This window comes from Cotesia glomerata, linkage group LG3 (assembly GCF_020080835.1).
Source record: "Cotesia glomerata isolate CgM1 linkage group LG3, MPM_Cglom_v2.3, whole genome shotgun sequence".
In the NCBI taxonomy this organism is placed as follows: domain Eukaryota; kingdom Metazoa; phylum Arthropoda; class Insecta; order Hymenoptera; family Braconidae; genus Cotesia; species Cotesia glomerata.
The window spans coordinates 2625907-2638311 of record NC_058160.1 but is presented as its reverse complement, the minus strand read 5'-3'; the positions used below and the strand labels follow the sequence as shown (position 1 = coordinate 2638311).

Genomic DNA, 12405 nt, shown 5'->3' with positions numbered 1-12405 from the left:
GAAAAATTAATTTTTACTCTAAATTCGCAGTTAAGCGAGTTCTGTAACTTTAGGTTAATATTTCTAGCTAAAGAAGTCATTTTTAAGCTTCGGAACTTTTCAAAAATAGGTACAAGAATTTAATTTCTTTAAATATTTAAGCATATATTGTATAGATGGTTCAAACTTTTACTGGATAAAAATTTTATCTATAGGATATAACATGAAAAACTGTTTTTTCATCATTATATTTCTAACAAAAATTTTTTCTTAAACTTAAATTCAGAATTTCTTCTAAATATTAAGAGATACGATTAAATTGATAAGGACCATTTTTATATGGGTGATTCTCTGTAAGGATGTTTTTTGCTATCCCAGGCATTTTTTTATTGGAAAAATTGTTATTTTGTTACAAACAAAAATTTGTTACGAAAGTAAAAAAACATTTCTATTTGGAGCATTGAAAACTAAAATGAAATAAATTTTGGTTTTTTTGCTATAAATTCGTAAACCACCGAAATAATAGTCCCCTAGGCTGTCCCATTCGCAAAATTGAAACTTTAAGATAAAATTTTAAGTTATTCGTCCATAATATATTATTTTGTCCATAATGTTTATAAACTTAGTTAGTTAACTAACAATCTTCTTCAATAAAAAGTACCGAAAATTAATTTGTTTCATTAAATTCATTTGTCCCAGGCATTTTAAGAACAGTTCCCTGCCAGAAGTTCAAAGCCAAAAAAAAAAATCCAGTGTGTTATTTTACCTTTTGTAAGGTTTATAAGGACCTAACTAGCCTTGAGTTAATAACCATAGGGCTGGTAGCACTTTATCGTCATTTTATTTAGTGTCAAAGCACCGTTTGTGCTGGAAATATGTGTCTGGGCCACTTCAAAACTCAGTCCCCTGGCAACTATTTTTATTTATAATTTATTTATAAAATTGGATCCATAAGTCTTAATATTATTCTAATTAATGTAAACATTCATTGAGAACTTGAAAAGTTGAATGCATTGAAATAGTTTGCTTGATTTTTCTCAATTTGATAAAAAAAAAACAGTCCCCTGGCTAACAGTCCCCTGTCATGGTATATGGCAAAAGATACACAAATATCGAAAAAGCAAAAATTAAATCGGCAATTTTTTTACTATGATTAATCTGATAGTTTTGTAGCCCTTGTTAATTTTTTTCTAATAAAATCAAAAATAATTTGGTCGGACAATTTTATACAGATTTAAGATGTCCTTACAGAGAATCACCCGTATAACATCAAATTTTTTCGTATCTTCAATATTAAGTCCAAAATTTTGATTGCAAACTTTTATAAACACTTTCAAATTCACTTTAAAGTTTTTAAATTTTACAAATAATTTTCCAATGAAAAGAATTTAAAATAAATCCATCTAAAAATGATTACAGGCAACAACACTGTACGCAGTCTTGAAGCAACACCAGTCAAGAGACTTGAATTGGGAGCGAGACAGTTTGCTCCAAAAAAGCACAAAAGAGAGACTTGAGAGACTGGGATTGACCGGGTTGGACAGAACCACGTTAGCAACGACATTGACGACGGAAACAGCTACCCCAGCGGGATCAATAGGTGACCAGAACCACCACTACCACCAGGACCCAACGATCGAGTATCGTAGCAATGGCAAGCTCAGTCCAACAACTGGGCAAAATTCAGTGACAACAGCATCACCCATGACCCAGCAAAAGCAACCGACACTATCATCGCAATCTTCACAGCAGGCTTGCTCCGGTACGACACCAAGCTCACAGCAGACGAGTCCGCGCCAAAGCCCTCAGGCGTTGCACCGTGCTTCGTCTCCCAATCCCCATCAGGGACAACTGCCTGGTGGTGGTCCACCTGGTGGTCCACCAACACATAATTCTACTCAGATGATGCTCAGTCCGGCCAGTGGCCTACATCATCAAATGCAGCAACTACTTCAGCAACACATTCTAACGCCCACCCAGCTCCAGTCTTTTGTGCAGCAGCATACTCTTTATTTACAACAACAGCAACAGCAGCATCATCAGGTTTTAATTTTTTTTTGGTTTTTTAGATTTCTCACTTAAGTTTTAGTCACTAGATGACTGATGCGCCACTATTAATATTTTTTATCACAACTGCTTTTCAAAATTCATTTTTTTAAATCGACAATAATTTATTGATGATATTGATTAAAATTATTTTGTTCAATTTTTGAATTAAAAAAAAAATTTCTTCTACAGAAAATAATTTTGAATAATAATTGAAATAATATAGTCACAAAATAATTAATTTTGAGACTAATCAAATTTTTTTGGGCGAAGAAAATCTTCGCTTAAAAAAGTTTTACTTCGGTCAAGACTTTTAATCTTCCTCATTAATTTTTCTAGGCTGACAATTTTTTTCTATTTAAGAATTTACACTAATTAAAAAAAATTTACTTGATTCAAGATAAAAAATTTTGAACCAAAAACATTATTTTGTGGAATTTGATGATCTTTTATAAAGCAGAAAAATTCTTAAAAAATATGTTATTAGCTCAAGAATTTTTCTCTTAAATCAAGTTAATTTTTTTACCAGTGTACAAAAATTTGAAGCCTAAAAAGCAGTTGTTATAAAGAATAATACATATGATATGTAAGGAAAAGCTTTGATAACACTCTTCTTGGGTTATGTTACATTAACAATTCAAGTCAATTCCTCGTTATTCCTATAAATATATCAAAAATTTCTGGTATTATATCCAAAGCTACTAATATTCCTTCAAACTTTAACTCCATAAAGTTTTATAGTATTTTTTCCATCACTGAATAGTTCAAATTCGTAAAATAAAAAATAAAAAAGAATGGAAAAATAAGAAAAAAAAATCTGATAATTCATGTTATCGTTAAAAATATTCAATTTAAAAAATAATTTTATAGGAATCGTCTTCCGAACATGTCGCTAATCAAGAAAGATTTGGTTATTTTTCATCCATAAAAAACGTAAGTAAAAAAAATCTGACTTTTTGCTGACCCGGAAAAAAGTTTGCAAATTAACGGTACTTGAAGTTAAATAAGAGAAAAAATAATAATAAATTAAATATTTGACCCTCTTCTTTACAATTGAAAAAGTATTTAATGAATACGAAGGTAGATTAATCGCGCGCTTTATTAAAAAAGTACATTCATCCTCCAGATAAAATATTAACGTCGAAAAAAGCTGAGAGCCGATTAATAATTATTAATTAATAAAATATGAATTAAAAGGGTGTTTGTTTATTATCGACTAGCCGAGTTCGCTTAGTTTTTAAGAAGGGAACACTCAGTCTGCGTAAACACTCGGTTTCCCTTCTGTATCGTTATCATAACAATACTCTTTGCTTACTTGGAAACTTCGTCGCTCGTCGCTCGGGTGCTTGTGACTAAACTTTTTTTAACGAAACTTAAAGGAATTTTCCTAATTATTAAACAAAAAATAACAAACACAATAAACAATGATGATAAAAATATAAATGTCGGATCGGAGAAACGTAAACGGGCGGAACAAAGATAATTGTTGAAAGCTATTTGTATTGATAAAATGATCGGTTAATTTCAGTCGTGTACTGCGATCTGCGATAGTATGCTGTAGTATATATTCTATCCTACGGAATAATCCGACGAGAAGTAGAGAAAGAGAGGGTGGTCTGCATATATTTTCACTTGACCGTCCAATATTTATTCAGCGGTCTGCCCAGTCGCCACAACTAGCTCGAGTATTTAGATAGCCAGCCATTGAGCTTATTACATTCTATTGTCTGCTTCTAAATTACATATAAACTATTATCTCTTTATGAAACATCCTACCTATTTTATTTATTTTTTCCTTTCATTCAATTATTGGCTATTGTTATCGTTGTAATAAAATTTTATTTAATTAATTATCACAATCAAATAATTATTAAAAATTTTAATTTATTATTAAGTTTGTAACACCTCCCGACAGATAAATATTTTTGACTACTATAATTTTGGATATTATTTTTTTCAGTGTGAAATTTTAAGGAGGTACTGCGGCAAATAAAGACACCAATAGGTTATGGGTATTGGTTTCTTTCTCACGCACTAGTGCTGTCTCTCTTTACAGACTATCGCTCACTTACATCCACTCACGTAAAATATCGAAAGTCGCTAACTTGAAACATTTGTTATAAAAAAATGAATACCGCTCGTTTATGTTATTTTTGATAAAAAAAATACTTGTTATAACTTCAATTAAATATTCTCAGTTTTTCAAGAAAATTCTAAGAAAAGTATAGTTGTTATTCAATAAAATGTTCACTCTAACTAGGGTCAGAATAGGGAATACATCGACGGTTCAATTAGCAATTGGCTTAACTCCTCATTTTTTAGCGGGTGATTTTTCAACATTTTGATATAGAAATAGTTGAATTATAAATTATTTGTATGATCCAAACCAAAATATTATACCTCTATTAGATATTAATGATATTAAAAGGTTTTTTAAAGTGATAATAAATTTGGAACTAATTGTTTTTTCATACAAATGGAAGATTCTCTAAAATTGAGTTAGACAATTTGCTAATTAGAACGTCGACATGTTAGATGGACGATTTTTAATTGCTAATTTCAAAAATTAGTACTGCAAGAACTGTTAAAAAAAATTTATTCGTATAGAGGACACTTTAGATGTACGCGTATTCAAAAATTGAAGAATATTGTAAGAAAAGTGATTTTGCACAGTACCTCCTTAAATGAAATATTTTTCAATGCAGAAAAAATAAAATGTCTAAACAACTTTTAAAAATACTAGAAATTTGAATAGCGCGCCTAAATTTTAACCAATAATGAATTGTGGCCCGTTTTTTGCGAATTTCGACCTTTGACTAACTTCAAGACTATCATGTATTTTAATTTAGAAGATAAAAAATTCTTAGAACATAAACATGTCCGTAAATAAAACAATAATTATCGAAGCATAATGAAATTTAAATTAATGACGTGACAAGCATAGAATGTAGGGTAAAAACAAAAAAGATGGAAAAATGAGAGATTAAAAAACATAGACGTAGACGTAGAAATGAAAAAATATATTAAGTACAGTATAGTGGAAGAAAAGAAGTAAAATGAAGAAGCAGGGGAAATAGGCTGGGCAATTAAGCGACGCCGTCAGCCGTTGTGTCTCGTTGTTTGTCTTCGAGGTATCCCATAAAATGCTAACCCCCTTTTTCTGTCCCCCATTATACTGCAGTAGTTGTATATAAGTATATACACATTGGTCCGCCCTTATCCGAGCGTTTACTTCTCGCTGGCCGCCCTCTTGATTTATTCATCACCGTCGGCACAAGACACAGGCGTTATTCTTTGCATCTGCTTTTCTTCTGCCTTCACTTCTTTACTCTCCCACCCCCACCCCCTGCCGTCTATCTCTATCTCTATCTTGCTCTAGTCTGATGGCACATCATCATCCAAGTGACGAATTTATTTCTTACCCTCTTGAGTTACTCTGACTCAAGACCTTTTTTATTGTCCATTATTCATTTATGAATACAAATAATAATATAAGTAATAATTTTTCTTTTTATTCATAATATTCTCTCTTTAAAACAGCACCAGCATCAACTCGCGGAGTTGGGGAGAAAGCAGCTGGAGCAGAACATGCAGCAATTGCAGGAACAATTGCAGCTTAATCTGATCCAGCAGACGCATCTCCTGCAGACCGCAGACAAGAAGAAGAATTCAGTGCCATTACAGCAGCTCGGGGTCCAGCAGCACCAAATTATCCAGCAGCTGCAGATGACCCAGAGACAATATCTGTTCCAGCAGGGACTGAGTCTACAGAGTCATAATCATTCCTCTGGCAATTTATCCAATGATAATGTGCCTGCTTGGAAATCGGAGCCCAACGAAAGCAATGAGGCTCATCAAAATTCCCTTGTTCCCAAATCAGGAGCTAGTCTAAATGGTATTTATATTATATATCTACTCTATCAAGATCTATTTTATCCTTTGAGTATAACGAGCAAGTGATTATACGTGATTTTCGTCAGCCAAATATTTTTTCCCCTATTTATTAAAAAAAAAAATATGATTCTGGAGTAAAAAAATTAGTAAAACGGTTCACCCTAAAGGCCATCCCTGCAACTTCCCGCTAATTCCATACCTGGGCGCTTAAAATTGTACTTATGACGTTTTTGAGATTTTTGAGCTCAAAATATAATTTATGTGATATTTTGAGCTCGCTGAGCTCAAAGAGATAGTATTTCTATGCATTTGAGCTCTTCGAGCTCAAAAGTCTAATAGAAGTTTCATAGAACACTACTTTTGGAATTTTCAAACCGCAATAACTTTTGAATGGATCAACCGATTTTCACGCGGTTGGCGGCATTCGACGCAGTTTTATCAGTCCCATGAAAAATTTTTAGGCTTCAATTGATCGAACCAAAAATTTCGGAGTAATTTCGAAAAAACACTTTTTTCGGTTTTCTTTCGTTCACGAAATCTCTTGAACGAATTAACCGATTTCGACCAGCTTGGTGGCGATCGACGTGGTTTTTTATTGTCTAGAGCTTATTAGTTTTTGGAATTGATCGGTAAAGCCGCTTAAAAGTTATCCAAAAAAAACCACATTTGAAAAAATTTTTTTTCTTAGTTTTTTTAAGATTCCTCAAAATCTACTGATCCGAATCGGTCCAAATTATACTCAAAATCTAAGTTTGGCCAAGCCCTTTCAAATGGCATCAACCGCGATAAAATCGGATGAGCCGTTCAAAAGTTATAAGCGGTTCACATACTTTCACACACACACACACACACACACACACCGTGACAACCTCGCGAGAGTAGTCAGGGAAGCTTCCTATGACCTTCAAACGTCGAGATCTGATGAAAACTCGATTTTTGCAAAACAGGGTGAAAACAATAACTTCCCGATTTTTGAAAATCTTCGATTTTCTTAGCGGGAAGTTAAAAACCATTTTAACCCACAAAAATTTTAACAATTGGGGCTACGCAAATTGATGATTTTTTTTATAAAGAAATTAATAAATTGAATGATTTATTTGAAAAAATTCTTATCTGGATAATATTTTCAATTTTTGTTAGTACAATTCTTTAAATTTTTTATTTATTTTAAAACTTTTTAGAGTGAATTTATAAATATTAACTAATTAATATTGCACTGAGCAATTTAAAGACTGAAATTTTTATTAAAAATCAATTATTAAATCTTTTTAATTAAAATTTTTTATAAAGAAAGAATATACGAAAAAATTAATAAGAATCTTTTTTATATATTTGTGATAAAATAAAAAGTATCGAATTTAATTAACAGCTTTTTTGTTAATCATTACTCAAATATATTTTCGTCAATGTATTAATAATAAAATAATTATTTTCCCCATAAACAAAAATAAAATTAAACAATTTAAAAGCCATAACAATTAAGATTTATTTTATTATGTCAGCTAATTTCAGCCTACACTTCAATATAATTAAAAAATAACAATGAAATTTTGTTTCAGGACTCATAAACTCGATAGCAAATCGACGCTCGGAACTAAACGGAACAACCCTGGTGGACGAAAAGCCACTGGATGTTTCATGTCATGACAAAGCTCACCCCCTCTACGGTCATGGAGTATGCAAATGGCCAAGCTGTGAAGTTATTTGCGATGACTATCAATCATTCCTCAAGTCAGTATTTAAATTCCATTCAACAATACATTTCATTAGTTATAAAGCTCGAATCTTTTCCCGAAAAAAGAGCCAAAGGCAAAAAAATACAAAATCCTATTCTCAAAGATCCCGATAAAAAAATGAACTTAGTCAGCGTATCTCATTGACATGGTATTTTTTTCATTCTATTTCTTTAGGTATTTTTTATCTTATTTTCCTTCCTTCTCATCATCTTGCTTCGCGTCTTCTCCTTCTTTCGACAATCCCCTTGGTAATCACGGCAAGCCAGAGTAAAGTCTCCAAACAAGTCGTTGGGAAAAAAAAAAAAAAAAGAAGAACGCTAATTACCTTTGTCTCATTAATATTCACGACATTCGACCGCATCGTTATGCCTTTGCCTCTCTCTCAATCTTTCGGGTTCTCAGTCTAATCCCAAAGGCCGTCGAAGCTTCTCGCGCCTTGACAAACCTCCTACCACGAGTTTTCTTCTTCAACCCTCTTTCGTTACCACCGCGCTGTGGGTATATCTGCACCAAAAAGAATAATCAACATCAAAGGCAAAACTAGACTCCGGAGTGTCTAATTCTGTTTCCCATCTTATTCATATATAATTGTGATTATTATTATTAAGTTCTTTTACTTCCTCTTTAAATTTTTCTCTATTCTTATTCGCTTACTATTTTAAGCTTCCTTTGTTGTTTTACCTACTGCTTTTTTTGTATAAATATTAAATAACAAACGACAACGTATGTATCGAACAATTGCATTTTAAATCGCGTAATAATCAAATCAAAGTGATCACTTTGCTGCTAAATAAAAAATTTTGGATTAAACGAGCCCGCCGAAAGCGGACGAAGCTCCATCAAGCATATCGACGGTACAAACCTCGTATCTCTCATTTAAAATACATAGAAGATACGAGGTTTTACCAAAATACCGTCGATATCAAAAACCGTGAAAAAATGTTCTATGTCCAAATGTAGCTTGATATGGTCTAATATGACTTAATTTGACCATATATAATGTTTGATCAAAAATTCCGACAGGTGGCATATGATCGTTAAATCCTCTCTCTATAAGAAAGTTAACTTGTAATTATTAAATCTTGAACTAAAGTTTCTTTTTTTATTTTCCTAAGAAGCTTATTGCACGCCTCATGAGCGAAGCGTTGAGGTTGTGCTCTACTCTCGATATTTCAAATAAAGCAGTTTTCTCGAAACTGAAATTAATTTTTGTTATTTATATCGCACTTGCAGGTTAATATAAGTACACTAATATCAAGTCAAATAATTTGTCAGGCACATAAAATATATTTCAATAACAATTTTTTTGTTTAACATAGTAAATAATAACATTAAACATAATCTTTTCTGTACGTCCGTGTATGGATGATGGAATAATATACTGGAATAATTTTTTTTTATTATCTAAAGTAACACACGACGGATTTTCTCAATTAATATGACCGTTCAATTCACTGTCGTTAAATTATTATTTATAAAAAACTAATATATGACTGTGGATTTTTTTGTATATCTATCTATACATTTTATTCTAGTATTTTTTTTCCTCACCTTAGAGTTATGGCGCCACTAAACCATAGCAGAGTTTTCTGTTTTTTATTATTTTACTTTTTATCTTTTATTTTAATCAATTTTATTTTGAAAAATGAGATTATGAGGCATGCACTTTTGGACTTTTCAAACTTTTTAAGATTATTAGCGACTATGCATGATAATTCACGTACATATTTTCTGGAAAACAAATAAAAATCGATAGTTAAATTTAAAATTTGTTTTTTTCTTTCATATATTGTCTGATATGGCTATATATAACCAAATAAACTCATATCAGACCTGATACGGAAATTGACCATATGAGCAAATTTTTCTGAGTTAAAAATGATAATTTTTAATAAAATAAACCATAAATTACAAAATAATAATCCGTGACCTATATTTTTCATATTATAATGTCAAACTTTAATAATTATTAAACAGAAGAAAAATATTCCAATAATTTCTCCATTAATTATAGACATCAATTATCTGATTGGTTTAATTTACATTTACATATAAAACTTTCTGTATTATAAATTATAACTAATTGTCTTTTATTATTTGATATCTCTTGGCTATATTTATTTTTTTCTGGATCCACTAAAAAAATAATTAAATGACTCTACAGACATATGAACACCGAGCACACGTTAGACGACAGATCGACAGCTCAAGCACGAGTTCAAATGCAAGTTGTGTCTCAATTAGAGATCCAGCTGCAGAAAGAACGCGATATACTAGGGGCCATGATGCATCACCTTCATGTAGCCAAGCAAATGTCTTCTCCGGAACCTCCGAAGTCGTCTGAATCCTCGGTAAGTTTTGTCATAAGTTATAATGTACTAATATAAAAATTTAATCAAGTTTAACTACGGAATGGTTGGGCCGATCGATAGCTCAAATAAATAATTAAAACAATTAACTGACAATGTTAATCTTTCGGTAAACTTATCTCGATAAATAAAATATGAACCTCCTCTTATTAAACTCTATAATCTCAGAGTTTATATGAATTTATAATAATCTCATCTGGAATTGTAAATTCGACATTTTGGAAATTGAATTATTTATCGTCGGAAAGGACAACTATAACTATAACTAATTATCATTATTACCATTAGCATTGTCAGTTGGTTATTACTATTCAGTGGGAGAATGCAAATTATTAATTAACTTTGAGATTCATTTTGAATATTAGCTGGATAGAGTTGGCTCTATATTAAAAAATAAATTAATCAATAATTCATTTCCGATATTATTTAAAAAAAAAAGAGTAATGTAAGACGGAAGAGAAGGATAAATTTTAGCCGGATAAAAAGTGAGAGAAGAAATAAATAGTGGGTTCAGATTTACCGCTTTTGCCAATTGGCAAGTCGAAGGCGTTAATTTATACACGAAATTGTAATTAATAATTCATCGTCTAAGGGAAGTACGGTAGCACGTTTCTTCTTACTGTTGGTGGTGGTTCTGGTGCTACTTCTTATTCTTGTTCATCCCTCCTCATCTCTGCAAGGCGATTTATATCGCCTTAATTAAAACCCCTAACAAGTTACACTGTCAGAGAATACCAATATCACATTAACAATCTAAAGCTTATTCTCTTTTACTGCCTTCTATTGTACAATCGTCTTACATACTTAACCGTGTACTCCAGGCTACTTAAATATTAATAATGACGTTGATATATCACTGATTATTTTTAATACACGTTCAATGGGAGAATTACGTCAGGTTGAAAAATAAATTCGATTATCTGTCTTCTAAATAAGCGATGAATTTTTTTATTTCCAACTAAAACAATTACCAAAATAATATGCATCAAATTTATACCAAACGATTCAGCATATTTCGGAGAAAATTTTAGTTATAAATTTTTCAATTATAAATTCTTTACTGTCGATTAGAATTTGAAATAAAAATTCAATTATTCATTCATTGTTTTTGAATGAACATTTATTTATTTAATAATGATTTAAATAATGAATAATTTTAAAACTTTATTTTAAATATCAAACTAAATCTAAGTAAACTTTTTCATGAGTTTTCATAGAAGAATTTCAATTTTTGGATAAGCTGTTGGAAAAATAAACTAAATATTTATACTAATAAATATAGAGACATTTTTTAGACATGTCTAACCGAACAAAACTATTAAACCAATAGACGTCAAATTAATGTCATAAAATGCATCGTTTCTCAGCTAATGTTTTAAGTTGTTAATATTTTATTAAGTTGAGAAATTAATTTTTTCATTAAAAATCGTTTCTTATGTGATTTTATTTAAATAAATGAAACTTAATAATTATGTTATTGATTGATAGGGATGTTGATGTACAAAACTAAAAATCATTTTTATTTTTAAAGATAAACTTACATTTTAATAATATTGACAGCATTTATCACCTTGCAAATAAAAAATTAAAAATGTTTACAAAAGTCCTCAAGATTATAATTGAGGTTTAAAACTGATGCAAAGTTGAAAAATTGTTTTACTAAAAAACAAACAAATTTGAACTTAAGCGGGAAATTGACAGCTAGTTTATTTATAAGTCGGGATAATTTTAACTAAAAATTTATTTTTTCAACCACTTGCATGCAAAAAATATACAAGCGAAGCAATATAGTTTTGTAATAATAATAATAATGCAGAATAATTTCTACAAAAAAAAAAGAAACATTTAAATTTTTACAATTATGATATTGATGGTAAATGAAAATACTAGAAGCTGGAACCGTGACTGGAACAAAAATTTCTGCTATTATTGTTATTATTATAACTGAAGAAAAAAATTGTTTGCTTTTAGACGGGTTCAAGTTTATCAAAATTAAATTTATCAACTGGTTTAATGAATCAGCCACCGCCAAATTTTGGTGTTTCGCAAGTATCCCCGGCATCAATGTCAGCACTAGTCTCAGCAGTGAGATCGCCGGGAGGCGGACCGATGGCGCCATCTGCCGGGAGCACGCCAATGCCGCCGATACCCAACATGTCGAGCATAGCGGGAATCCCGTTGCCAAACATGCCCGGAAGCTTACCAACAATACCAGGCGGATTATCAGGCATGGCAGCGCCTATAAGGAGGCGAATCAGCGATAAATCTGCGCTATCTCTCGCGGGAGGTAAGGCTGCTTTTGATAGATATTTATTCATAAACAATTATCAGTTTAATTAACTTTTTACCTAAATTTTTATTGAGAACAGAGTTAACTACTA

At 31.1% G+C, this 12405-nt stretch overlaps 1 protein-coding gene across 21 annotated transcripts in view; it reads left to right on the top strand.

Moving 5' to 3' along the window:
* The window catches only part of LOC123262111 (forkhead box protein P1-like), a 237823-nt gene that overhangs the window by 213288 nt on the left and 12130 nt on the right, over window positions 1–12405 (top strand). For 18 of the 21 annotated variants that reach the window (XM_044724159.1, XM_044724155.1, XM_044724156.1 and 15 more), the window contains 6 exons: window positions 1399–2022; window positions 2896–2958; window positions 5566–5920; window positions 7479–7650; window positions 9820–10006; window positions 11996–12311. In XM_044724159.1, coding sequence (XP_044580094.1) covers window positions 1399–2022; window positions 2896–2958; window positions 5566–5920; window positions 7479–7650; window positions 9820–10006; window positions 11996–12311 — 1717 coding nt within the window. The remainder of the gene's footprint in view (window positions 1–1398; window positions 2023–2895; window positions 2959–5565; window positions 5921–7478; window positions 7651–9819; window positions 10007–11995; window positions 12312–12405) is intronic. The other 3 variants (XM_044724165.1, XM_044724174.1, XM_044724162.1) reach the window with 2 other exon arrangements.